Source organism: Rhododendron vialii, chromosome 7a (assembly GCF_030253575.1).
Source record: "Rhododendron vialii isolate Sample 1 chromosome 7a, ASM3025357v1".
NCBI lineage: Eukaryota > Viridiplantae > Streptophyta > Magnoliopsida > Ericales > Ericaceae > Rhododendron > Rhododendron vialii.
The window spans coordinates 31,119,922-31,147,868 of NC_080563.1; the positions used below are offsets into that span (position 1 = coordinate 31,119,922).

The following is a 27,947-nucleotide window of genomic DNA, read 5'->3' on the forward strand; positions in this document are numbered from 1 at the left end:
AAAACTTTTGACGTTACTTGTACCAAGTCAATGGTGCTCCAAGTGCCGTCAAAGGGGGGCTACTGTAGACACGCTATTTTGGACTTTCCAAATTAGTTTACTTATGGTATTTGATTCTCCGATGATGAAATGGATCAAGAACACCCCGGAAATGTTATTATGTTTGAGCTTTGGCCTTCCAAAACCCTTTCAGATCCCTTTCAAACTCTCTAAACTAGAACCAAAAGGCCTTAGCAAAAACCAACTTGCATACGCTGGTCCTCTGCCACGTGTCAGTCATCGATCAATTTTGACCGTTGACCAAGCTCGAACTGGAGTACGCCAGTTACTAACCAGAGTACGCCAGTCAAACCTCTGGTCAAACTTGTGTTTTTCAGCATGCAGAAGCCATGGCTAGGGGTCTACAGCACATGGGAACCTTTTAATCCATCGAAAAAGCTGTCTTTGCTAGAGGACATTTCTTACACCCATCCCATCACCTTTTCTTCACATCCAATGAGAAAAAAGTCTTAAGGGCTAAGGCACCAGTCCCTTTGACTGGCCCTAACCTCCCCCCCCCTCTTTTCCCCTATATATACCCCGTCTCTTTATCCTTATAAAGGGTTCACAAAAAAAAAGGTTACACTCATAAAGAGCTTTCAAGTTCTTTCTTTCTTCTTCCTTGGTCTTTTCTCCTTCTTCTTTCATTTATTGAAAGAATAAGCAAAAGACACTCTCCCACACACTATCTATACCCTTTTTTGTTCATCATCCATCCCTCAAACTCCAAGTTCAAAGCTCAAACATTCCATCAAGCTCTAAATCAAAGGTATACCAATCTTTGTAAACTTTCTGTTCTGATCCCTGAGGGGGGGGGGGGGGGGTTTCTAGCAGGGTCAAGGCTGGTAATCAATACCAGTCCTGACCCTAAAGCTAGCAAGTTTTCAAAAAAATCGTTTCTGACTATAATCGGCGTGCGCCAGTCATAAGCACGCATAAGCCGATCCGTGACATTACGTACAGTTTTATAACTTGGTCTGTCGGGGATCTGTCTAGAACTGGCGTACTCTAGTTCGGAGCCCTTCACAACTGGCGTACTCCAGTTGTGAACTGGGGTCTGAATCTTTGTTTTATGCTTTATTTCTTGTCTATTCATCACTGTAAGCATGCCTAATAACCAGTTTACAGCTTTTTATATTTTAGGACTGTTAGTTGTTATTTGTTTCTTCTGCTTTGGGAAGGCCTCTGAGATTCTTCTGGTCATGTTCCAGAGCCCAGATGATGCAAAGCCAAGCACTGGACAAATGAAGTAACTAGCGTACAGTCTCTTAAGACAGGCTTACGACAGTTATGTCACGATCCACTGGGTGGCCCTTGCATGGTAGTTCAATCTTGGCCTCTATTTACTTCTCCACACTGTTTATGGGGTGTACTGTCCATTTTGTTTCTTTAAAGTTGTTTCCATGGTCTGTAACTGTATTTATTATGTCCTATTATCTGCGTGGTTTGTCCTGGGTGTGCACTGGTCCATTCCAGAGCCCAGAGGGTTGAGAATGGAAGCTATGAGTTTAGGCTTACCGACGCATGCCAGTATTGGACTGACGTACGCAGGTCATCTCTGCATGCAGTGGCATCGCCAGCGCATGCAGATTTCTTCTTGCGTGCATCATTTCAGATCAATGTGTTCCAGTTTGTCTATAACGCTCACAGATGCTTGTTCTCAATCTATGTTATTTGTTTCATTAAAGCAAATCACCCATGCCATTTTGCCACATCAATGCAACTTGTTACAATTTTAATCCCCTTTAACTGTTCCCCCACCCTAATTGGCTAAAAATGATTAATGAGATAAAAATGCAAATATTTTTACAAAAATGCCCGAGTAGAGACCGATCTCCGGATTGGGCGAGAGGGGTGCCATAAAACCCTTCCCCCTCTCGTAACCTGGCTCCCGAACCTCAGATATCGAAGGTGACGATGGACCAGTTTACGCCTTTCAAAATCAAACAATGTAGCAAACGTTTCAAGTTCGGTTCTTTGGGTGTTTCACCACTAAAACCTGAGTGGCGACTTTGAACTGCAAGCTTTTCGCCACGCTTTCCAATAAGGGGCGCACCCGATTTTTAGGCAAAAATGAAAATTTTCAGGCGCGTGCCCACACTACCTAAAAGATAGCGGTAAGTACTCCGAGTATCATCCTCATGGATTACGAAGGCTAAATTGCAATTGCTTCAATTGATTTCTAACTTAATTCGAAAAGAGATTTGATTGTTGATTTCTAAAATATTTAAAGTTGAATAAAAATAAGCAATAAAAAGTGAGAGTTTATGAGAGAAAAGATCTAGGGTTTCGAATCCACTCGACCCGTTGTAACAATTTCTATTCGATGATAAAGGTCTATTATTCGAATCAATCCAGATACCGTGAGGGCCCGCGAACCCGAACGATATCTGGATTGATTCGAATAATAGACCTTTATCATTGTATAGAAAAATGCAGAGGTGGAATATTAAACGGTATTCGAAGTTTAGCACGGGCCACAGCATGAGTACTAAGGAAAAGGAGTGGGTCCAATGGTAGGTAATTATCTTGGACTAAATGGTGGGCCATGGAGGTGAAGTCGGCTTGAAATAATAAGAAAAGAAAATAGGGTTTTTATGGATGGCTACAGAGGCCTATAAAAACAGTGAGCACGGCTTGGATTAAAAAAAAGGGGTTTTAGACTTTTGACACATTACAGAGAAAGGAGGAGTTGCGCAGACATTGAGAGATTTCGGAAATAAACAGAGCGCTGGATGTCACGGACAGAACAACAATAGCGCAATGATTTCTCTTCCGCTGTCCGGCTAAACTCGTTTCTAGGGTATAGATGAAACTCGAACTTTGAGTAGCGATTTTTATGTTTTGATTTAGTGTTTTTATTATTCGAATCGTGGTTGTATGACTTGAGGATTTATTTGCGGTTTTAATTTTCTCTATCAAATCTTGTGTATGATTTTCTAGATTTTCATGCACGTTCATACAGCAGCTCTTTATTGTTTTGTGATAGCTGAGTAAGATGGGTTATACTCCGTAAGACGCGCCGTGCTATTAGACGATCTGTGCCATAGAGACGGATCGTACTAGTAAGACAGTTCATGCTAGGCGGCGATACCCCATGCTATTCGGCGATTCATAGAAATCTTTTGGCGATACCGTGAGGGCCTGCGAACCCTAACGATATCTGGATTGTTCGAATAATAGACCTTTATCATCGTATATAAATTGTTACAACGGGTCGAGTGGATTCGAAACCCTAGATTTTTTCTCTCATAAACTCTCACTTTTTATTGCTTATTTTTATTCAGCTTTAAATATTTTAGAAATCAACAATCAAATCTCTTTTCGAATTAAGTTAGAAATCAATTAAAGCAATCGCAATTTAGCCTTCGTAATCCCTGAGGATGATACTCGGAGTACTTACCGCTATCTTTTAGGTAGTAGTAATTATTCTGTTTTATTAATTATTTTTGATACGGAAACGACTCGATCAAATTTTGGCGCCGTTGCCGGGGATTACAAGCACGGTTGCGTTGTTTTAGTTGATTTTTATTTTAATTCCTAGTTTAGGTATTTTTTTTACTTTATTATTATTCCTCATAGTTGTTTAATTGCATTCTCTCTTTGTTAGCATTTTATTATGTCAAGCACAGGAATCGAGAAACTGTAGCGCACATGAGCAAGACGTAAGTGGCAACATTGCAGCTTAATAGTGCAATACAATTGGCATTTCTTGGCGCTGTGAGTTTTCTTATTTTTCTGAGTTTTAGTGTTTTGTTTGTTTGTTTTTATTTGAGTTGGAGACATTTTGCTTTGTATGTTTGGTCGTCGATCACTTGACCCTTTATTTGATAATTTTGACCCAGAGATCAAACAGACCTTTAGAGATAATCGAGCAGTCTCTCGTAACCCTCGGCCTCCACCCACTTCAATTGTTACAATGACTGAAAAAATAGAGGCTGAGGTTCCACCTGCGATCGGAGAGTACTTTCTCCCATCCGCATACACCTCACCATCGTGCATAGCATTGCCAACCACTACCTCAACACAATTTGAAATCAAGTCCAGTTTGTTACAAACACTCCCATCATTCTATGGACTTGATAATGAGGACCCATATCGGCATTTAGGGGACTTTGAAGAGATTTGCTCCACTGTTAAAATTCAGCACTTCACTGATAATGCCCTTAGGTTGAAGTTATTCCCGTTCTCATTTAAAGATAAAGCCAAATACTGGCTTAATACTTTGACACCGAATTGCATCAATTCTTGGGATCAAATGAAGAATGAGTTTTTGAAAAAGTACTTTTCCATAGGCAAAACAAAAGAAATTCGCCAAGAACTCACTAGTTTATATCAAAAAGAAGGCGAACAATTTCACCAAGCATGGGAGAGGCTTAATGATATCATTAGAAGTTGTCCACACCACCAAGTTCCTAAATGGCAGTTAGTCCAATGTTTCTAAGATGGACTATGCGAACAACACCGATATATGGTGGATGCCTCATGTGGAGGCACATTTATGCTTAAAAATGAGAATCAGGGTGGGACTTGTTTGGGCAGTTAGCGGAGAATTCACGACACCGAGCCGCATCATCTCACAAAAATAGGACAACTTCTACCTCTTCAAAACATAGTGGCCTTTATGAGGTGGGCCGCTCTGATGATCTTTCCTATAAGGTAGATGCATTGACCTGCAAGTTTGACACTTTCTTATCTTTGGGTCATAGTCCTTCACATTCTTCACCTCTTGCTGCTGTTGCGGAGGTCTGTCAGTTGTGCTCCAGTCCGTGCCATCAAATAAATGAGTGCCACATGGCATCTCAATTTCCAGAATTTCTTTAAGAGCATGTGAACGCTGCCCAAGGGTTTGGTAGGCCAGCAAATGATCCCTATTCTCATACTTACAACCTCGGCTGGAAGAAGCATCCCAACTTTGGATGGCGACAGCCAGACCAAAGGCAACCATTTGCCCAACCTATGAGGCCTTCATTTCCTAATACTTCCAACACACAGGCCTATTGTCCACCACCTGCACCACCCTAGTACCAACAACCTCATGCTCTTCCTACGTCCTCCCAAAGGACACCAGCTTTTGAGGAGCAAATGTTGAAGGCCATGGCTGAAACGAGAGCCGATTGCCAATAAATGAAAGCTGACTCTCAATTGCTTTACTTCCACTCTCAATCCATTGCCAAGATGGAAACCCAAGTGGGTCAGCTAGCTAATGCTCTTAACCATCGGGATGAGGGTAGATTACCAAGTCAGCCAGTGGCCAACCCACGAGGGATGCACCAATATTGACAATTCGCAAGGGCATGAACAAGCGAAATTAGTTGTCACCCTCAGAAATGGGAGAGATGTAGAGACCCGACCGGAGGAGGTCAAAGCGAATGAGAAAGTGTCTCCACCTGTCGCTGAGAGGTCTAGGGTTGATAAGAGGTCTAAGGAGAAGGAGACCGATCTAGTGTCTACAGTTGTTCCGGGGTCATCTGAGACCCCATCTTATATTCTTAAGGCACCTTTCCCGATTTGCCTGAATGCATCTTCACCCTTTCGCAAGAAGGGAGTATCCACTGATAATATCATGGAGGTGTTCAAGCAAGTTAAGATGAACATCCCATTGCTCGATGCCATTGAGCAAATCCCATCTTATGCCAAGTTCTTCAAGGACTTGTGCACTCACAAGCGGAAGGCTCGAGCCAAGTTTTTAGAGCCCATCCCCATTCCTCACCAAGTTAGCTCTGTTCTTCAATCTAACACTGACCCCAAGCTTGCTGATCCTGGTGTGCCCACAATCTCTTTTGTCATAGGCAATCACTTTATTAGTAGGGCACTCTTAGATTTAGGGGCAAGTGTCAATCTTTTACCATACTCTGTGTACGAGGAGTTGGGGCTTGGTGAGTTAAAGCCCACATCGGTTACTCTGCAGTTAGCCGATCGTTCTGTGAAAGCCCCATGGGGCATGTTAGAGGATGTCCTCGTCAAGGTGAATAATTTCTACTTTCCTGTTGATTTCATTGTCCTTGACACAGAGCCAGTCCACCCCACAGCCCTTAAATCTCAAACGCTTGTCATATTGGGTCGTCCCTTTCTAGCCACGGCCAATGCACAGATTTCTGTGAGGAGTGGAGTGATGGAGGTATCATTCGGCAATATGAAACTGAGTTTGAATATGTATTCGGCCGCTCGACAGCCTCACGAGGAGGAAGATTGCTTTGCAGTCGATGTCGTTCATGAGTTAGTAGAAGAGGCGTTTGTAGGGGGATGAAAACAATTGATGCCTCGGATCAACTGGATTGCAACGGCTTATTCGTGCCTCTTCACCGGATAAGTCCAGTCGTATTTACCACGTGTTTCCCAAACATCACGTGTTCGGTAACTAAATGTATCTGCTCGGGAATACCTCCCTACAATTGCTCCCCAGCTTCATGTATTTACCACTGTTCGGGGGCAATATATGATGCTTAGAAACATAATTTTATCTAGACCAAACCCTTTTGATCCCGTGCAGTCATAATTTCAATATCTCTTTGATGCCTTTTGGCGCCTTTGTCATTATACCATCTCGAGGTAATGACTCTACGTGGCACGTTTCGTATGCCTAGCATTAATTTCGAACTGACGTTCTATGAAACGGCGTCAGAACGGTTTCTTCTTTCCGTTACTTTTTCCTGTAACGGTGTGAGAGGAGACGTTTCGTCTCCGTCTCTCACCTTTAAACCGCTAGAAGGTCTCTTTTTGGTTGTTTATCCAAAACATTCGAACTTTCAGTCCTAAGCTTTCCGCCATCGCCGCCTTCTGCAAACTTGATTGCAAACCGGGAAATCGTCGCAGTACTCTTGTAAGATTTCTCGTTCTCACTTCATTTCACCTGCTCAGTTTTCCATCTGAGATCTTATTTCTCAGATTCGTGGGTCGTTTCTAGGGTTTCGATTCGTATCCATTTCCATTATTTCTCCGTTTCTGAATATACTCATGGCGGATGACAACCCTCCTAGACCCAGTAAGTTTAGGAAGCTTTGTGATACCCCTGCTGCCATGGCGGCATTTAGAGAAAAATACAATATTCCTGAAAACGTAGGGCTTGAACTTGCCCCTTTAGGAGTGGATAGGGATGCTGGATCATGGGATAGAATGTGTATCCCAATCGTATCCATTGTCGAAGGAGGGGTCCGTTTCCCCCTTCATCCATTACTTCGCCAGATTTTGAGCTGGTACCGTCTTACACCCATGCAAGTTTCTACGAACGTTTTTAGACTGATAATGGGGACTATAGCCCTAAATGGGATTCTAGAGACCAATTTAGGAATCTGGGACATCCAGTGGTGGTATAGTATAGTACTAAACCCTGAGTACAATACTTATTACTTCAAAGTTAGGAGAGCAGAGAAGCGCTTCGTGCTCAATCTGCCAGACTCTGCTCGTGACCATGAGATCGACTTCCTCTATGTGACTGGAGCATTCGAGCCTTTAGGGGAAGATGGCCAAGTGCTGGGGCTCCATTGTCCCCACATATGGGGCTACCCACGTATGCTCTTGATTTTCCTCTTTTACAATTCTTCATTTACTGCTTTCTCGTAGCTTTCTCATGAACTAAATTTGGTTTTTCAATTTGAAACTTGCAGCTGAAAACGTTAATCATCGTCCCAGACGTACACCAAGCAACATCCGAACAGAGGATATTAACAAAGTCCTAAAATATAAAGGCGTGCCTGGTACCCGAACAGCTGGTCGGGGTCGTGACGCTGACGTGCTTCTGGGATACGATCCTTCGTACAGAGGCGTTATCGACAGGAGGCTTGCTCACCCCAGCACCAGTGCTGCCTCCACATCAACTGCTCCTCAGCCTAGGAGCACAAGAGCCAACGCAGGAGTAACTGTAGCTGGTCAACCGGGTGAAGTCCCAATTTCCGAAGGAATTCCGTTACCACGAATAAGAGTTCGAAGATCCTCACGGAGTCAGGCCTCCTCTCAACCATTACCCGAACAGCCAGCTCCCATCTGTGTAACCAGCCAATCCTCATCCTCAGGTTATTCTCTATCTCCTCCAATCTCGAGCACTATGACACGTCAGCCTTTAGACCTCAGCTCTCTCCTCACCGTCTCTTCTCGGGGACGGGGATCTGGTCGGGTAGCTTCCACAGGGAACGCCCCTCCTGCACCCCGTCGTAACAGAGGAGGTTCGAACCGCTCCACTTCATCTCGTGAAGTGAAGACTACCATAGAGGCCAGTGATGCTCACAGAGACAAACGGCCTAGATCAGAAGACCCTACTGGTACTGCTTCTCAAGCAGACACCGAAACACATCACCCCGTTTCACCAACTACCCAAGTACTTCCTCAAACATGGACTCCTCTATTCACTAGAGGAGACCGTCCCGTTCACGTCGGGGATAGTGCTAGTTCGTCGGAGACAGCACTTGCTCTGGCCCAAGGGTTGCTACTCCCTGTTGACTTACAGAAAGAGTCTTTGTCTCCCCCTGATCGGCTTGTGTCCACTGGTCTCGTCAGTGGAATCAAGGTAATAAAACCTTCTCTTCTTTAAAGCTTCATCTTTATAAGTTTTAAGAAAAAAGTTACTCACGTTTTGGTATTTGCTATAGTTTATCCAAAAAATGGTCGTACTGGGCCAAAAATTCCAGGAAGCTGAAGCCGAGAGGATCAGGCTTTTAAATGACAACACCAGGTTGATCCGAACAGTCACGAGATTAGAGAGAGAGAGATAAAGCTAAAGCTGACTTGTCTGAGACAAAGGGCAAGCTTGTGACCACGGAGGAGAGTCTGCATCAAGTTCTGGCCGAGATGGACAGCACCAAAAAGGCATCCTTTGAAGATGGTTATCAGAAGGGTTTTGACGCCACAACATCAAGTTATGTCGAGCAGATGCCTGATATTCAAGACCAAATCTGGGTTGCTTGCTGGGAGGCGTGCCTTACAAAGGCAGGAGTTGCTGAGGATTCTCCCCTATGGGTTGAGAATGATCTACCAAGTCGCCAAGTTGCAGCTCCAGCAGACGATGTTGATCAACAGATTGATGATTTTACAGATGTTGATGAAGAAATACAAGTTGAAGCACAAAATGACGTTGTGCAATCATCTGTTCTGGAAGTGACCACTGAGATCGTTATCCCAGAGGTACAAACTGCTACTGCTGTTGATGAGGCTGATGTCCCTTCTGAGGTTCAGAACCTGGATTAAGATAGTAAACAGGTAGTTTTTTAAAAATCATCCGGCTGGTCTTGCATGACCATAGCCTTTTTTACCCTGCGTGGTACCAGTACTATCAATACTTTACTGTTAAAACAGGTATTCGGCCCTTCGTGGCATAACTTTTATGTTTTGCTCGGCTTCCATGTTTGCTGCATCTGTTCGTATGCAATTTTCAATCTAAGTAGTTCGTACTGTTTAAGCATCATTTGTTTGCATAAGTATGTCGTACTTTTAGCAAATCTTTCACACAAGATTTTCTGTTCTGAATTCTAAGTTTCACGTACTTAAAAGCGTTCCACCTTAAATGGTTTTTAAGGCATATAAGTGTGCTCATACTTAATCACACAAGTGTTTCATACTTGTGTTTAAGTGTCACGTACTCAACCGTTTGGAAATCACACAAGTGTTTCATACTTGTGTTTAAGTATCACGTACTTAATGTTTTTAAGTTTCTCGTACTTGAACAAATGTGGCTAACATATACTCGTTATGTTTTAAAAGTCTTTCAAGTGTTGTCATACAAACACTTGATCATAAAGGTTTTCCTCAAGTTTCACATACTTAGGAACATCAGTTTCACGTACTTAAACTAAATGTGGCTTACATATAAGTCAAGCCAATATAGTTTCTCAAGTATCACGTACTTAAAATACCATATAAGTATCTCGTACTTTGAACGTCCATACAAGTATTTCGTACTTGTACTTTTTAAAAGAAAACACACAAGTGTTTTCATACTTGCTAAGTATCACATATTTTAAGAAAATACATACAAGTGTTTTCATACTTGCGTTCAAATGTATACCCAAGTTTCACATACTTGAAATTCTATACAAGTGTTTCGTACTTGTATTCGTTAAGTGTCACGTACTTAAAAATGTATAATACTTTTAAGTTTTACATACTCAAAAGGTATACCCTGCTCCCCAATACGAATAAGGAGAACCAAACTCGTAGTTCGTATTTAAATACCACAACAGTTATGCGAAAGAAGTGATTGTATTCATAATCTGTAAAACGCAAGAGGGCGTTACTCGTACCCTTTGCAAAAATAATCAAAACTAGAACAAAGGAATTATATTCGTAATTCCCACACAATCACGTAGTGTAAATCCAAAACAGATTTTAATACTTCTAAACAAAGAACTTTCGTAAATTATGAACATTCCAAGGCCTGGGAATTGGATCACCATCCAGATCTGCCAATCTATAGGCTCCTATGCCCACAATCTCAGTTACTCTATACGGGCCCTCCCAGTTGGCCCCCAGCTTGCCTTCGTTGGCCACCTTGGTGTTGCCGAGCACTTTCCGTAGCACGAGGTCCCCAACACCAAATTCTCGAGGATGAACATGTTTGTTGTAGCTTTTCATCAGCTGTTCTTGGTAAGAAGCAAGATGAACCAAGGCTTTTTCTCTCCTCTCCTCGGCGAGGTCAAGCTCGATTTCAAGAGCCCTATCATTGCCTCCACTTTCAACCAAAACTGTCCTGTTGGTCGGCAGGCCTACCTCCAGAGGTATGACAGCCTCTGTTCCATAAGCCAATGAATAGGGGGTCTCTCCCGTAGACCTCCTAGGCGTTGTTCGATGAGCCCACAAGACTAATGACAACTCATCTGGCCATTTTCCTTTAGCTTTGTCAAGTCTTTTCTTTATCCCATCTAGGATAGTTTTATTAGATGCCTCTGCTTGCCCATTACTCTGAGGGTAGGCTGGGGTGGAATAAAAATTTCTTATTCCATATTGGGCACAAAAAGCCTTGAATTTCTTCTGAAATTGGGATCCATTGTCTGTGATCAATGAATAAGGGACCCCGAAACGAGTGATGATGCTTTTCCACACGAACCTTTCTATCATAGGCTCAGTGATTTTGGCCAGTGGTTCTGCCTCAATCCACTTTGTAAAATAGTCAGTTGCAACAAGCAGGAATTTTCGATTCCCAGTTGCTTTATGCAATGGACCCACGATATCCATCCCCCATTGAGCAAAAGGCCAGGGACTTGTCAAAGGCACCAGATCTTCGGCGGGTGTTCGAATCATTGGTGAGAATTTTTGACACTTCTCACAAATCTTTACATACACTTTTGCATCTTCTTGCATGTGTGGCCACCAATAGCCTTGAGTAATTGCTCGGTGGGCAATGGATCTCCCTCCAGCATGGCTCCCACAGGTTCCCTCGTAGATCTCATGAAGGAACTTCTGTACCATCTCAGGATGTACACATAGCAAATAGGGACCCGTGAAGGATTTCCTATATAACTTTCCCTCTGGGGACAGCCAAAACCTAGCAGATTTGACCCTTATCTTGTGGGCCTCCTTTTTGTCGGAAGGGAGTATCTCGTCTCGTAAGTACTCCATGATCGGGTCCATCCAACTTGGTCCTTGGTTCACGTCCAAGACCAAATCTATACTCCTCCCAATGCTCGGCTCATTTAGATATTCTACTGCCACCCTTCTTTTGAACTCTGTTGGTACAGCTGCAGCCAACCAAGCTAAGGAATCCGCATGAGCATTCTGTCCCGAACTTATTTGCTCAATATATACCCTCTCGAAGGTATCAAGCAAGTCCTTGGCTGCCTGCACGTAGGCCACCATCTTTTCATTTCGAGTCTCGTACTCGCCGGACAGCTGATTCACAACAAGCTGGGAATCACAATACACCCTGACCCGTTTTGCCTTAAGGGTCTTTGCACTTCTCAATCCTGCCAAGAGTGCTTCATATTCAGCCACATTATTCGATGCACTGAATCCAAGCCGAATAGAGAGTTCAATCAGAACTCCTTGAGGAGGAAAGAGGACAACTCCAATTCCAGAACCAGTATTACACGCTGATCCATCAACGAATAACTTCCATTCTTTGGGATCCTGTTCGGCTATGGGTTGATCCTTCAAGGATGATGTCTTAGCTGCCTGTTCCTTTCTCGTAGGAGGCAAGGGAGCAACAGTGGGGGAAAACTCTGCCACAAAATCAGCCAACACCTGGCCTTTAATTGCTATGCGTGGCTGATACTCGAGATCATACTGACTTAACTCCACGGACCACGTCGAGATCCTTCCCGAAAAATCTGCCTTTCGAAGCAGTGACTTTAATGGATACTCAGTATAAACCACAACCTTATGGCTTTGGAAGTAGTGTGGCAATTTCCTGGTTGCTGTCCTAAGTGCTAGGACAAGTTTTTCTAAAGGCAGATATCTCGTCTCTGCGTCCAACAATGTCTTGCTAACATAATAAATGGGGATTTGCTCAATCCCCAAATCCCCAAATCCCTCAATAAGACTGCACTTACTGCGTGCTCGGAAACAGCTAAGTACAGAATTAAAGACTCACCTGGCTGTGGAGTTGATAACAGTGGGGGTTCGGCCAGGTATTTCTTCAGATCCTGGAAAGCTTGCTCACATCCTGCTCCCCATTCAAATCCCTCCCTTTTTTTCAATAACTGAAAAAAGGGTCTGCATTTGTCGCTTGACCTGCTGATGAATCTGTTAAGTGCTGCTGCCATCCCATTCAGCCTCTGGACTTCCTTGGTAGTTTTGGGACTCTGTAGTCTTTGTAAGGCATCAATCTGATCGGGATTTGCCTCTATCCCTCTCAAAGTTACCAAATGGCCCAGGAATTTTCCTGAGCCAACTCCAAACGCACACTTCGAGGCGTTGAGTTTTAATTTATACTTCCTCAGGATTTCGAACACTTCCTTCAGATCAGAAATATGCCCTCCCTTTTCTCGACTCTTTACCACCATATCATCTATGTAAACTTCCAAAGTCTTCCCGATGAGCTTTTTGAACATAATGGTTGCAAGTCTTTGGTATGTAGCCCCAGCATTCCTCAGTCCAAAGGGTATAACACTGTAACAGTATAACCCTCGTGGTGTGATGAACGAAGTCTTCTCTTGATCAGGTTCAAACATAGCAATCTGATGATATCCTCGATATGCATCGAGAAAACTCATTCGCTCGTAACCAGAGGTTGCATCAACCAATTGGTCGATCCTAGGCAAAGGAAAACTGTCCTTAGAACATGCTTTGTTCAGGTCTGTGAAGTCCACACGGACACGCCACTTTCCATTCTTCTTCTTTACCACAACAGTGTTGGATAACCACTCTGGGTAATAGACTTCACGTATTGCCTTGGCCTCCAATAAACGATCGACCTCTTCGATCACAGCATCTACATGCTGTACGGCTGCCCTTCGTTTCTTCTGAATGATCGGCTTATGCAGAGGATCAATGTTTAAATGGTGACAGATCACATCTGCATCCACCCCAGGCATTTCCTTAGGTACCCATGCAAAAACATCTATATATTCTTTCAGAAATCTTATCGACTCAGCCTTTTCATTTGCTGGTAATGATTCCCCAATCAAAAAATATCTTTCAGGATCAATCTCGTTGATCTGAATCTTCTCCAGGCCCTCAACCACTTTTTCAGCCGGGCTTCTTCCAACATCCTCGATGGTTGGTTGGTCTGGTACTTCTAATGTGTGAACATGGTGGACCTTCGGGGCTGTTTTAATGATGGAAATCAAGCATTGCTGTGCCACCTTCTGGTTTCCTTTAAGGATTTCAATCCCATTTGAACCTGGGAATTTTACCATCTGGTGATAAGTCGAGGAGACTGCTCTCATTTTGTGCAACCACGTCCTCCCTATAATCGTGTTGTAGGAAGATGGGACATCGACCACCAAAAAGTCCGTTCTCAACACTACTGATCCGGCCCGAACAGGTAACGTCACCTTTCCAAGGGGCCAGACTGCTCCTGCACCGAACCCAATAAGAGGCGTTGTGGACTGTTCTAAGTCTGATTGGGCCAGCCCCATCTTTTTGAATGCATCATAGTACAATACCTCTGTACAACTGCCCGAGTCCACTAGAATTCTTTCGATGTCGTATTCCCCAACTCGTAGGGTTACGACCAATGCATCATTGTGGGGTATTTGGACCTCCCCCAAATCATCATCACTGAATGCCATGCTCTCTTTGCATACATCAGTCTCTCTCCCTCTCTTGTTTCCCAATCGCATCACGTGCTGATCGTGTTTGACCTGTCTTTGCAACAGCCTCACCTCACTCCTCGTATAAGGTGCAGCCAACCCATGTATCATATGGATCACGCCTTTAGGGTGTTGCTCGTAACCCAGCTCCATAGCCTTCCCTTTCTTTTTAGGGTCCTCCTGGATAAACTCCTTCAGATAGCCCCGAGAGACCAAATCATCAAAGTGCCTCTTGTATACCTCACAATCCTCGGTCATATGGCCCCAATCTTTGTGATAACTGCAGTGCTGATTCGTAGCACGTTTTGCATCTTTGTCTCCGCCTAGACTTGGGGGCCATTTAAAATATGGCTGATTCTTTATTCGATAAAGAATCCTGTATATTGGCTCCTTCCAAACCGTAGTGATAGAAAAGAAGGACTTGGGGTCAGGAGCTTGCTTGTCCTTGTATGGCTCTTTCTTAGCCTGCCCGTACTCCCTTCTGTCTTTGTAAGACTTGGGTTCTGGCTTATCCACTTTTTGGCAGGTGCCTTCGGCTGTTCGGCAACCGTCCTGCCATCCTCACGGAGTATGTCATCCTCCATTCTGGCATGTTGCTTTATCCGTTCCATCAATTTAGCCAAGGTGGCTACTGGATGTTTATTCAATGAACGGCGCAGCTCTCCCCGAACAGGCAAACCAGTTTTGAACGTAGCAATTGCGTACTCCTCACTGCAACTTTCAATCTCGTTGAAAGTTTCCCAGTACTTCTTTGCATAATCTCTAATCTGCTCGTTCTCCTCCTGCTTCATGGTGGAAAGACTCTCAAAAGTCTTTGGGGCCTTTCTGCTCGTTAAGAACCGAGCAGTAAATTCCTCTGCTAGCTGCCTCCATCCTCGTATGGATCGTGGGGCCAATTTATGAAACCAGGATAATGCTACCTTGCCAAGACTGGAGGGAAACATCTTGCACAAGATGGAATCATCCCCCTCATGCATAAACATGGCCTATTGATAATGTTGTATGTGAGCTACGGGATCCGTATTTGTCTCGTAAAGTACGAATGCACCGTGCTTCACTCTGCTCGGCAACCTTGCTTCTTGTAGCCTCTTTGTAAAGGGGGAGGCTGCAATATTACTCAGGGCCTTGCGTGCTGCTTCTCGTGCAGTCACTGTCCCATCCTCTTGCTCCTTTGACTTGTGGGCCGAAGCCTTGACCCAATCAGCATCAGGCCTCTCGTACCTGTCTCGATGATGCTTTCTCGTATCCTCTTCCTCGGGGGTAGAACTTCGGTCTCTGCTCCTCCTTTTTCGTGAAGAAGTCCTTCTCTCTGGTGTTCGGCTTCTACTTTTTCTTCCCCTTTTTCGTAGAGAAGCCTCATGATGCCCTATAACAGGACTTCTGCTCTTGCTTCTGCTCCTTCTTCCTCGTGAAGGAGCTTTTCTGTATTGTACCATAGCATACCTACTGCCTCTAGAATTTCTTCGAGACAGTCCAGAATCCTCCGGATGCTCCCTAATTCTTTCCAATTCTCTGATCTCATGCTCTCGTTTTTTAATCAGACGAGCATACTCTTCGACTTCTTGCCTCTTCCTATCAAGAACGTCGTCACTATGGTGCACACTCCTGGAGTGTGCGATCGATTCATCCCTGTGATGGGATTTACTCCTTCTCGTGGATCTCGAAGCCGTCTCTCCATCCCCTCTATTTTTGGAGTTATGATGCACGGTAAGGGGGCGGTCCTTACTCGTGTTCCTCCTGTGCCCACCCTGGGGCTTTCTCGGAGCCCCAGGTGGAGATTTGTCCCTCCCCTCATCTAACACATCTTTTGGTTCATGCGGTGTTGCTGGAGTTACTTCCACCATGGTCGTATTTCAAAAGGGAATTCTTTCGTTTCCCACAGACGGCGCCAATTGTAGGGGGATGAAAACAATTGATGCCTCGGATCAACTGGATTGCAACGGCTTATTCGTGCCTCTTCACCGGAACCCTAGCTCGACGTCTGAACCCTAATCTGCAAAATAGACAGGGGGTGAGTGCACCTTTGCCTCTCGTGGCAAAGGCCCTCCGATGCCTTTGTTAGTATCACGTACTAGCAATTAAACCCTAATTATCAGTAGGAAAGCAATAATAATGCAATGTATTGCGTACCTTTCACCTCTAGGTTTTCCTCATATTTATAGATTTATGAATGCTTGCTGTCCAAGCATCATTGTTGCCATAGGATTCCTAACTCGTATAGGAAACCCAGGATATCAAGGAGTCTCGTTTCCTTTATCAGTTTATGGAAAAGAGTCTTTTTAGGATTCTTTTCCTTTAAGAGCCGAACATCCCATACTCGTTGGGTATCTTTCTCAGATCCTATATTCTTGGGATCTTTATCCCTTTATGGGACATGACTACTCTGGAATCTTCTAGAGTATTCCCTTTGCTCCTGCTCTTGATTGGAGCTCCTTCTTTGTTCGACTGTCTCATAGCCGAACAGACTACCTGGACCAGGGACTTCACATGTAACTTTGTCCAAACGTAATCAAAATGCCTCCTATCTGCCGAACAGATAGTTTACACCATTGACTTGTCATGTCATTGGCCTTTATTCAGCCGAACAGATTACATGGACCAAGGACTTCACATGTCATTGTTCCATATCGCTGTTCTTTATACTGCCCGGCGATAAGTCCAGTCGTATTTACCACGTGTTTCCCAAACATCACGTGTTTGGTAACTAAATGTATCTGCTCGGGAATACCTCCCTACAGCATTGCCGTACATTTTGGTTCAGGATCCTCTTGAGGCATGTCTTGCCCATTTTGGCTATGAGGAGTTTGATATTGACCAATCCATTGTTGAGGTCAATTCTTTGTTAGACCTTGCACCTTGTATGACCAAACCTACCTGGCGAACTCCTTTCGAGCCTTTACCTGTTTTGTCTAGCACTCCAGCTCTTCCCTCCATAGAAGCCCCAGCGAAGCTTGAGTTGAAGTCTCTCCCGGCTTCTCTGAAGTATGTTTTTCTTGGCTCTGATGACACCTTGCCCGTGATCATTGCCTCTGACCTTTCTTCTGAGTAAGACGGTCAATTACTTAAAGTGCTTAAAAAGCACAAGAGTGCGATAGGGTGGTCAGTGGCCGACCTCAAGGGTATTGATCCTTCCATTTGCATGCATCGCATTCATTGTGAGGAAAATGCAAAACCATCAAGAGAGATGCAAAGGAGGTTGAACCCTAACATGAAGGAGGCCGTTATGAAGGAGGTGGTCAAACTGCTGGATGCGGGTATCATATACCCCATCTTTGATAGCAAGTGGGTGAGTCCCACTCAAGTAGTGCCCAAGAAGTCAGGCATTACTGTCGTTGAGAATGATAAGGGAGAGCTTATGCCCACATGCATGACGATTGGTTGGCGTGTGTGTATTGATTATAGGAAGCTCAATTCCATGACTAGGAAAGATCATTTTCCACTTCCATTTATTGATCAAATCCTAGAGAGGTTGGCGGGCCAGAGCTATTATTGTTTTCTGGATGGCTATTCCGGATATAACCAAGTGGCCGTTGACCCAGTGGATCAAGAGAAGACTACCTTCACCTGTCCCTACGGTACTTATGCTTATCGGCGCATGCCTTTTGGCTTGTGCAATGCACCTGCGACCTTTCAAAGGTGTATGATGGCTATCTTCTATGACATGGTGGAGGAATTTCTAGAAGTATTCATGGATGACTTCTCAGTCTTTGGGGCCTCCTTTGATTCATGTCTCCAAAATTTTGCAAAGGTGCTTAAACGGTGCGAGGAGACTAACCTGGTTCTAAGTTGGGAAAAGAGCCACTTCATGGTTCAGGAGGGGATTGTTTTAGGCCACATAGTGTCCAAGAGGGGTATTGAAGTTGACAAGGCAAAAGTTGACTTAATTTCTCGACTTCCTCCCCCCTCATCAGTTAAGCAAATTCGCTTTTTCTTGGGACATGCTGGGTTCTATAGGCGTTTTATCAAGGATTTTTCTAAAATCGCCAAGCCTTTGTGTGATCTTTTGGCTAAGGACGCCCCCTTCATTTTTTATGAGGCTTGTATGAGAGCTTTTGCGAAGCTCCGTGAGACGTTGTCCACAGCACCTATCATGCAGTCCCTCAACTAGTCTCTACCCTTTGAAATTATGTGTGATGCATCCGACTACGCAGTCAGTACTGTTTTGGGCCAGCGGGTTGACAAGGTCCCTCGCACCATTTCTTATGCGAGTAAGACCCTCTCTGATGCGCAATTGAACTATACCACGACAGAGAAGGAATTACTTGATGTGGTCTTTTCCCTTGACAAGTTCCGGTCCTACCTTTTAGGGTCAAAGGTCGTAGTATACACTGATCATGCCACTTTGCGGCATTTGCTTTCTAAGAAGGAGACCAAACCTAGGTTGATTAGGTGGATTCTGCGCCTCCAAGAGTTTGATGTGGAGATTCGAGACAAGAAAGGATCTGAAAATTCTGTAGCAGACCACTTATCAAGGATCCTAGTGGATGCCTCTGGTGACACCTTGCCCCTTAAGGACTCATTCCCCGATGAGCAACTCTTTGAGGTGTCACAAGTGCGACCCCCATGGTATGCACACATAGTCAACTACCTAGCCACAGGCGCGCTTCCCCCTCATTGGTCCAAGCATGAGAAGGACCATTTTTTTGCGCAGGTTAGGCACTATTTTTAGGAGGATCCAGAACTCTTTAAGTTGTGTTCGGACCAGGTGATTATGAGGTGCGTTCTTGAGACTGAGTACCATAGCATTCTCACCTTCTGTCATTCACTTGAGTGCGGAAGGCATTTTAGTGGGAAGAAGACGGCGGCGAAGGTCTTACAAAGCGGTTTTTATTGGCCTACTCTGTTTAAGGATGCATATGTGTTTTGCAAGGCATGCCTTAAGTACCAGAAAATCGGCAATATTTTGTACCGTGATATGATGCCATTGTCCTCCATCCTTGTTGTGGAGATGTTTAATGTTTGGGGGATAGACTTCATGGGTCCGTTTCCATGTTCGCATGGGAACGCGTATATTTTTGTGGCAGTGGACTACGTGTCCAAGTGGGTGGAAACGGTAGCCACCAAGACCAATGACCACAAAGTTGTGGTCAAGTTTCTTCAAAGTAATATTTTTTACTCATTTTGGCTATCCGCGGGCGATTATTAGTGATGAGGGCACCCATTTTCTCAATAAATACTTTGCCGCCCTTGTGTGAAAGTATTCTATCACTCATAAGGTGGCAACACCTTATCTCCCTTAGACTAGTGGGCAGGTTGAAGCGTCAAATAGGGAGATTAAACGCATACTTGAAAAGACGGTTAGGCCCGATCGAAAAGATTGGTCTTTAAGGCTCAATGATGCTTTATGGGCCTACCGTACAGCTTATAAGACCTCTATTGGCATGTCTCCTTACCGGTTAGTTTTTGGTAAGGTATGTCATTTGCCCATTGAGTTGGAGCATAGAGCTATGTGGGCCATTAAGAAGTTTAACTTCGATATGGCCGCTGCCTGGTTAAATCGTAAGCTCCAGCTTGTTGAACTGGAAGAGTTGCGCAATGAAGCATATGAGAGTGCACGAATTTATAAGGACAGGACTAAGGCATTTCATGATAAAGACATTGTTAGAAAGTCCTTTGAAGTTGGTCAAAAAGTGTGGCTTTTTAATTCTAGACTTAAACTTTTTCCGGGTAAGTTGAGGTCACGGTGGGACGGTCCATATGTTGTCATTCGTGTTTTCCCCCACGGAGCTGTAGAGATTAAGGATCCACGTGTTGGTAATGTTTTCAAGATCAATGGCCAATTGCTTAAACCTTACGTGGAAGGAATTGGTGATGGCGTGGTGGATTGTGCCACAGTGGAGTCCATTACTTTGATGGACCCAATTTATATAGATTAGAGCTTTCATTGGAAGTCTAGGAGACTTAAAATCCATGGAGTTTATGATACCTCCAGTGTTTGCCATGCTCGAACGGTTTCCAACGGTCTGGTATAGCCACCTTGTCAAAGCTACGTATGTAGTACTTAGGAGGATGGGTTTGGCGGCAGGCGCGTAGTTAGCAGTGAGAAATCTATTTGAACCATCCGACTTTAGTGTCAAACTTGGCGGAGATTGCTTTATAAGCCGAGTGGTGGGTAAGGAATCTGGCAGCCCCAGAGGGAGTGACAGCCTATTAGATGATGGCACCACTTCTCAAGATATCGTTGAATCCTACACATATTGCTCTGCCAACAAGTAAGGAACCACAGTTTTTGGCAAGGGAGAAAAGTAGTACCCGTGTCTTTCGCGTGAAGAAAGTGGATGGATTTTTATTTTATTTTATTTTATTTGTACTTCTTTTTTTTTCTTTTTTTTTACATTCTTTAGTTGTTTTCCTTGTATATATTTTGTTATTTTGGAGGCTTACATTTTGCAGGTTGTTCGATCCAAGTTGGGAGTCCCCCTCTTGCTATAATAGTCTATTATGTTCCTCCTTTTCGAGGTGATACCTTTCCTCTCTTTTACGTTTCTGTCCTATCTTTTTATTTTTATGCTTTCAATGAGGGCATCGAATGGTTTAAGTTGGGGGAGATGGACTACTTTGTAGTTTGCTCTTAAAAATCCAAAAAAAATAAAAATTTGAAAAATTAAAAATAGTGGGACCCATTTGCATGCGGTTTGAACCAGTTGTGATTATTTGTTGGAAAACTAAGTTGAGGTGTATTGTCTACCGTAATGATATCTGTTTTTGGCATGGTAGTTCTACTTGCTAGCTTGTCTTAAGAAGTTGATTATGACACTTTGGTTTAGCACTCTTGCACTTCACGTATAGTTGGGCTTTGATCACTAGTGAGTTGTGAATTGATTGTTCTTGATGGCTAGATTAGTGGAGACTTATGCCCTAGTGAGCTTTCGTGCCTTATCTTTTTGTTGGAGCGGTGTCAAGTAAACTCTTAGTTTGTCCTGGAAAGAGTCAACTTATTGAGGTCTTATTATTCTTGATTGCTGAGTGTTGGAATTTGAACGCATAATACTATCTCTCGATTTTGGTTAGTCATGTGGATGTTACACCCCTGGGAGAGGATTATAGGCATTTTCTTGATGCTTGAGCCAGTTCGTTCCTTTGTGTTCACATTTATCCCTTGCGAGCCACTTTGAGCCTTGTATACTTAGCCTTTTCTTGGTTAGCTCCACCTTCCATATTGTGTTTGGAGAAAGGCAAAAGGTGTAATTTTTGGATAGATTGAGAAATTTGTGCTTGAATTGATGATACCCCTTTAAAAAAAAAAAGAAACACACAACACACAAAAAAAAGGGAAAAAAGAAAGAAAGGGGCACCAATATGTTTGAAAAGGAGGAATCATGCTTTATGGTTGAAAAATGTTGAAAGGTTAGAAGGAAAGATAAGGTGGAGTTGAAAAAGTAAAAAAAATTGGGCTCATATTGTTAAATTAGCCCTAAGTTGTTTGCCTATTCTCGGACACGTGATGTTTTACCCTAACCTTGAAATATTTCTCCTTACCCCGCATTACAACCTCGAATAAAGTCCTATTTGATCCTAGGGGTGATGGAAAGTGGATTGATGGATGTGAAAGTGACTTCCAATGCTTGGTGTTCCGTTCATGAGATCGAGTGTCCACCATAAAAAGCGTTCTTTTCGTGTCATAGTGTGCGAGTGCTTTGCTTTCATTTATATTACTTCTAACCGCACATTTGAGAGTTCATACTATGCACCTTGTTTCGAGTGTTTTTCTTTGTGAGTGCATGACATGATGAGAATTGAAGTCGAAACTCGGTCCGGAGAGAGCGGTTAGTCATTGCATACTTGTGGTTGTTGCCCATATCACACACGCTAAGCCTAGGTGCCATGGTTTATTTCTTGACTTGATAGCGTTTGGAACTATTTCGCCTTCTTATATCATTTTGGCAGTTGCATATTCTTTGCTTGATGAACCAATAAGTTGTATGACAGATTTTGGATTCCATGTGGAAGGTTCACTGTGTTTTGTGGGTAATCACTGCTGAAAACCCTCACGAGACTTCACTCGTCCTACCGAGGCTGCCTGGGGGTTTAAAAGAACTATCGTTTTTAATTAGTTTTCTTTAGTTGCATTTTATTTTCTTTGCTCGGGACTAGCAAAGTGTAAGTTGAGGGGTGTGATAGACGCGTAAATGTTCACATACGCGCCTCCTAATTTATCATTGTTAAGTCCAATTATATTGTTACACGGAATTTAATACTTTATTTTTGTGTTCTAGGTTTTTGGATGGTTTGATGCAAAAAATGCAGAGGTGGAATATTAAACGGTATTCGAAGTTTAGCACGGGCCACAGCATGAGTACTAAGGAAAAGGAGTGGGTCCAATGGTAGGTAATTATCTTGGACTAAATGGTGGGCCATGGAGGTGAAGTTGGCTGGGAATAATAAGAAAAGAAAATAGGGTTTTTATGGATGGCTACAGAGGCCTATAAAAACCCTATTTTCTTTTCTTATTATTCCTAGCCGACTTCACCTCCATGGCCCATCATTTAGTCCAAGATAATTACCTACCATTGGATCCACTCCTTTTCCTTAGTACTCATGCCGTGGCCCGTGCTAAACTTCGAATACCGTTTAATATTCCACCTCTGCGTTTTTTGCATCAAACCATCCAAAAACCTAGAACACAAAAATAAAGTATTAAATTCTGTGTAACAATATAATTGGACTTAACAATGATAAATTAGGAGGTGCATATGTGAACATTTACGCGTCTATCATTTGTCATGTCGCAATGATGTGATGCTTTGGATCAACATCAATGAAGCAAAAGCTAGCCCAATTTGTAAACCCACATTCTTCCAGTGAAATGCGTCATGACGCACCATAACATTGGACCGTACTTCTGTCTTTTTCTTCTCTTTTTTGATATGTTTTTTTTAGAAACATTGTTAGCGTTGCACTCTGAAGTAAATAAAATATAATCAAGAAAAACTAATAGAAATTGTTTTGAAGTGCAGTTAAAGTAGGCAAAGTCTATTAAAGGAAATTCCATTGAGAGCAATGTCCCTTGTGAGAGTCTTCAGAAGGCTTGTAATCTTTCCATGTGATTCTTCAACTGTCATTTTTGTTCACCATGTCGAATCTGCAGAGTAAGTTACACGACCAATCCATCGCAAAATGCCTTTGTCCCATGAACTATGTAAGATTGGCACGACATAACAGTGGGCTCCAACAGAATAATTCCTCAATCACCTGGGCAAGTAGGAGGAGTAACTCGAATTTTCATGCAGTGAATACGATGAGTATCCCCCCGGAAAGAACGTGGCCCTGCGAAGTATTGGAGGTTGTGGCACCATCCATGAATCTAGAACAAGCATAACATGTTGCCGCCTAGATGAGCCAAGGATGGAGGAGCATCAACCTGCCTCTCCTCAGTCACCCAGTAGTTCGAAAGGTCATGCATGGGGACGTAGCCCACGAACCACGTTACATCATATCCAACGAAGCACTGCTTACCCACCGCATACCAATACAACAAGTTGCCGCCAACAGTCATGGCTTTTCCCCTCAGGTCTTCCGGGGAAAAGATGTCGCAAATAAACTCTTCCTGCCGCCAAGTCTTGGTATCCACATCGTAGAATTGGATGACACCAACCACGGGTAAACCCACCACAATACATGGGCTGCTTGGGGTGGGGAAGCCTACGGAGAAAATATCATTGACCCGACCGCCTTCAGGAAGATGTGGAGGGTTAGGTAGAGACTCTCAGACGTCCAGGCTCGGGTCGTAAGCCATGGCCCAGGGTGAGCGCAGCTTCTCCCCCTTCCGCCGCCTCTTCTTGGTCGAACCACCCAGGCAATAAACCTTGCCACTGAGAACGAGGATGTGTGTTGCTGCTTCTTCAACGTCATCAATTGCTAGCTTATTAGGCACTGGATGAAGGCCCTCCCATTCTATCATGGGAGGCGGCAGAGGAGGCGAGGGGAGGATAACAGAGGCCCTCGCTGCCATGAGCAAGGAGGAAGACAGAAAAGGTAGGTCTCTGAGAGCCCTCATTGCTGCGAAAGCTTGAAACCTGCATCCATGAGAACCGTCGTGGATCTGTGAACAAGCAGATCCCAAAAACGATCGGAATGAGAAAACGAGGCTAAGCTCCGACGAAGACCACCGGGAACCACAGCCCGCCATGGTTTGCATCTGTAAAAGAAAGTGAAAACAGAATAAAAGTAGCGAAGGAGAGAAAAAAGGGCGAAAGGAGGGAGGAAGAGAAGAGATGAGAGGATAGGAGGGGGAAGGAGGTGGCCCGGGGGAGGAGGGAGAGAGGCAGTGCCTCCCCCCGTGGTGGCTATATATTTTGAATCGTCCTGGTATTCCTAAGAAGGGTGTAGGTAATACCGAGCTACATTTGCACGTACTGAGATGAACATTGCGAAGCCGATGCATGAATTGCATCACCTAGGCAGCAGATGTATTATCATCACCATTATGGAATTTATTACACAGTAAATTCGTAGCAAGGAGTTTATGGCATTTAGTGTTAGATAACCCCCCATCACTCCCTAAAATCAGAAACAAAAATAGTCGTCATTAAAAACCTTTGAGAATTTCACGGGAGAAAGGATAGTTTCACCCTTGGTAAACAATGATCCATGAAGCACACTTCACAAAAAGATGAAATCAAGCCATGGAGACCTCACCATTGTATTCTTCACGCCGAAATGAGAAGATTGACGCCCCTCGGGAATCCGTAGAACACCATTGGCAATTTTTGCAGTGGAAAAGTCGGCCCGGAACATTGCAGTGAGGCAGGAACCAAGCTCAGAACCCTAGAAAATTGGTGCCTTGAGCTATGTACCATGACACATGGTTTTTCGAATCTATAGATCCGACGGGGACACGTGTTGGCTTCAGAAGTCTGCATATAAAAAGGCCAAGGACCCCTTAGCATTCAAGACATCGAAAACCTTTGGGAGAAAAACTTCCAAAGGAAAATCGAAAGAGGAACAAAGGGTAGGAAACTTTGCGCAAGATCAAACCCCCAACTCCGAAACTCTACCAACAACCCCCATAGAAAAGATCTTAGCATATGAAAAGTTCTGTATGGAAAGCATTCAATTTGTTTGGAATAGTGTATGTAGCACTGTTAACACTAATACAATTGATATTGCCATTGTAATCCCAGCAAATGGTGAGAAATGTTACATTTATCCACAGAGATTCTTCCTGCAATTCAATAAAATTAATCAGTTTCATTGTTGTTCATCTTTATATTTTTGCAAAAAAAAAAAAAAAAACGAATATGCACATTCCCAAAGCTCAGGATAAAGTTTCAAAAGGTAGGCAATGCCAACTAGCATCTGAGGCCCAAAAGTGCATATTAAAACTATTGCTCATAAACATAATAATATACAATTCAGAAGCCGGAAATAGGGTTGCCAAATAGAAGGCATTGCCAACTTTGCATACATATTATTGGGGTTTACTGTTGTGTACTATTGTAAAAAGTATTAATCGGTATAAGTATAATGGTCTTTCAGAAGGGGTGAAAGTCTTGTGAATAGTGTGGTAGGATTGACTAATCAATTATGATTGAACAATAATGTCCAATTATATGTATCACTTTGTAGGTGTAAAGAAAGTCCATGGTAGGTGTACGAAAGATCCAATTATGCATGGATACTATTTGTGTAGGTAATCTATGATGTAAGCACCAGAGTGTCTGTAGTCCCTCCTTACGCCTATAAAAGGAGGGTTCTCCCCGTTGTAAAAACCAAGCAAGTGAGAATCAGTACTTTCCTATTATATCTTGTGTACTTCACATAGTCTTTGTCTTGTGTTCTCTTTTGATCCTAACCTACTTTGTGTTTGTACCCATTTCGTGTCTGCAAACTTGGTATCAAAGCCATGTTTTCCATTCTAGCTTAAACCCCCTTTTTGGAAACTTCTTTTCCAAAACTACTTCAAATCTTTTCTAAAAGAAAAAATTGAAGCGTATACTTTGTGGTTGGCTTTGAAGGATCCTCCACATCAGAAACTTTATTAACTATTTTGATTAAAGAATTTTATATTAGTGGGTTAAAAGTACCTTGAGACTTTTGGCTTTTGAGCGGTGTGTCTCGGTTTATCTACCATAGTATACAGAATTTTATTAATCAAAATTGGTTGAAGATCTTATGTTGAAAAAGAATAGACATGTTGTACGAGGAAAAAAAAGAACCCAGATTTTTACTTCATGAAATGAATCATCTTTTTTCTACCTATTCCTCTGCCACCTCATCTCTTGTTCCTTCACGCTCTTCCACCAGTAGAAATTCCTCCACCTCTTCTTCTAACCTTGAGTACTTGTATGAGTTTGAATATCTTCCTGATGATAGTAAGGTTCCCCTTACTGATCTTTCTTTCTTAAATCCCTATAATGCTTTTGTCAGACCACAAACCTCTATAAAAAAGACCGTCACCCAACTCTTCTCTACAAAATGCCTAACTTCCGTAAAATAGTATGTTTAAGCCTTTAAGTTTGATCAATGTTTCATAGCAGCTACAGAAGCTGAACAACTTTTACCCCTAGAAATCCCGGTTGATTTGCCTCGCCTTTGGCAACAACAAGGATTTACTCATCTTCAATTTGGAGCAATCAGACTGGCTGTCACTTTCCATGGCAGCAAAGGTTTACCTGTTACTTCCAGACTTGCTCTGGTAGACACTAGGTTTCTACAGTACTAGCACGCATGTATTGTTACTGTCCAAACCACGTTAAATGCTGGAACTGTGATATTTACCTTTTACCCTAATTTCAACATGCCACTAGCAGATCCTCATTTGCTATCAGCCTTGAAGGTCCAAGTTCAAATTGGTGGTGCCTCCTAAATCTCTACCATATATGCAGCAACCCATCACTACCAAATGGCCTATCGTCTTCAAAATCATGCTTTCGACATGTCCTTACCGTCCTCCACAGATGAAGCCCTTTTCCTAACACTTAACGCACCTCACCAAGCTTCCTGTGTTCATGTTCTACGACAGATTTCTCGTCCTGAGTTTCTTAATCTTCTCCCAGAGTCTTGGGTTACAACTTATGAGAAAAATCAAAACAAGCCCATACCTGTCCAATCCTCAAATCCAACTTTTATCTCAAAACCTGATGGTACAGTAGAGATTTCTTTTCCAAAAGAAACTTCTGCATCATCTTCCACCCATCGTGTTATTTTCCCCTCAAGAATTGACATGTTTGTGGATGGTTCTAGGCCTAGCCCTCCAATTAAATATTTTGATCCCAATGGCCTTCCAGTCTTTTATTTCAAAAATTCAGAAACAGGTCATTGTTATTTTGATGCTTGTGATTGTGATGAGTGTCTAGAAGACAGTCTCCTAGAAGATGACGAGGACTTTGAAGATTCATGTCCATGTTCTATATGTCCTTCGTTACCTCCCACACCTTGTAAATCTCCACCTTCTCCTACACCTCCATCTGATGATGGTTCATCGAGTCAACCGAGTGGATGTTTTATGTTCACCTCATCTTCTTCTTAGACTGAAGTAGATTTTCCTCCTTTGGAGTTTCATAATTCTCAAGAAAGGACAACCCACCGGCACAAAATTCCAGACTCAACTACCATTCTCCCTGATGGAAGTACCAAAGCAGTGTCAGCAGCAGAAGCAGCAATAAATTGGCAGTCAGCAAATTCTCTAGCTCAAAACAAAATTCTCCAGAGAATTGCTAACTCCGAGCAAAATTTGAAGAATGTTGTTCATAAGAAGTTATCCTCTTTTGAACTTCTTATTAGAGA

At 43.2% G+C, this 27,947-nt stretch overlaps 2 protein-coding genes and 1 non-coding gene across 3 annotated transcripts; 2 read left to right on the plus strand and 1 right to left on the minus strand.

The window, feature by feature from the left end:
* Positions 1-4,347: 4,347 nt before the first annotated feature.
* On the minus strand, positions 4,348-4,452 carry LOC131334999 (small nucleolar RNA R71). Its single transcript, XR_009202393.1, has one exon. It is a non-coding gene; the product is annotated as a small nucleolar RNA R71 (small nucleolar RNA).
* An 811-nt stretch (positions 4,453-5,263) lies between these two features.
* On the plus strand, positions 5,264-17,268 carry LOC131332892 (uncharacterized). The gene is made up of 2 exons (XM_058367204.1): positions 5,264-6,277; positions 16,981-17,268. Exons 1-2 carry the CDS (start codon positions 5,264-5,266, stop codon positions 17,266-17,268), a joined length of 1,302 nt encoding a protein of 433 aa, XP_058223187.1.
* A 1,077-nt stretch (positions 17,269-18,345) lies between these two features.
* Positions 18,346-20,095, plus strand: LOC131332893 (uncharacterized). Its single transcript, XM_058367205.1, has 3 exons — positions 18,346-18,870; positions 18,925-19,272; positions 19,460-20,095. Exons 1-3 carry the CDS (start codon positions 18,346-18,348, stop codon positions 20,093-20,095), a joined length of 1,509 nt encoding a protein of 502 aa, XP_058223188.1.
* Positions 20,096-27,947: the final 7,852 nt, after the last annotated feature.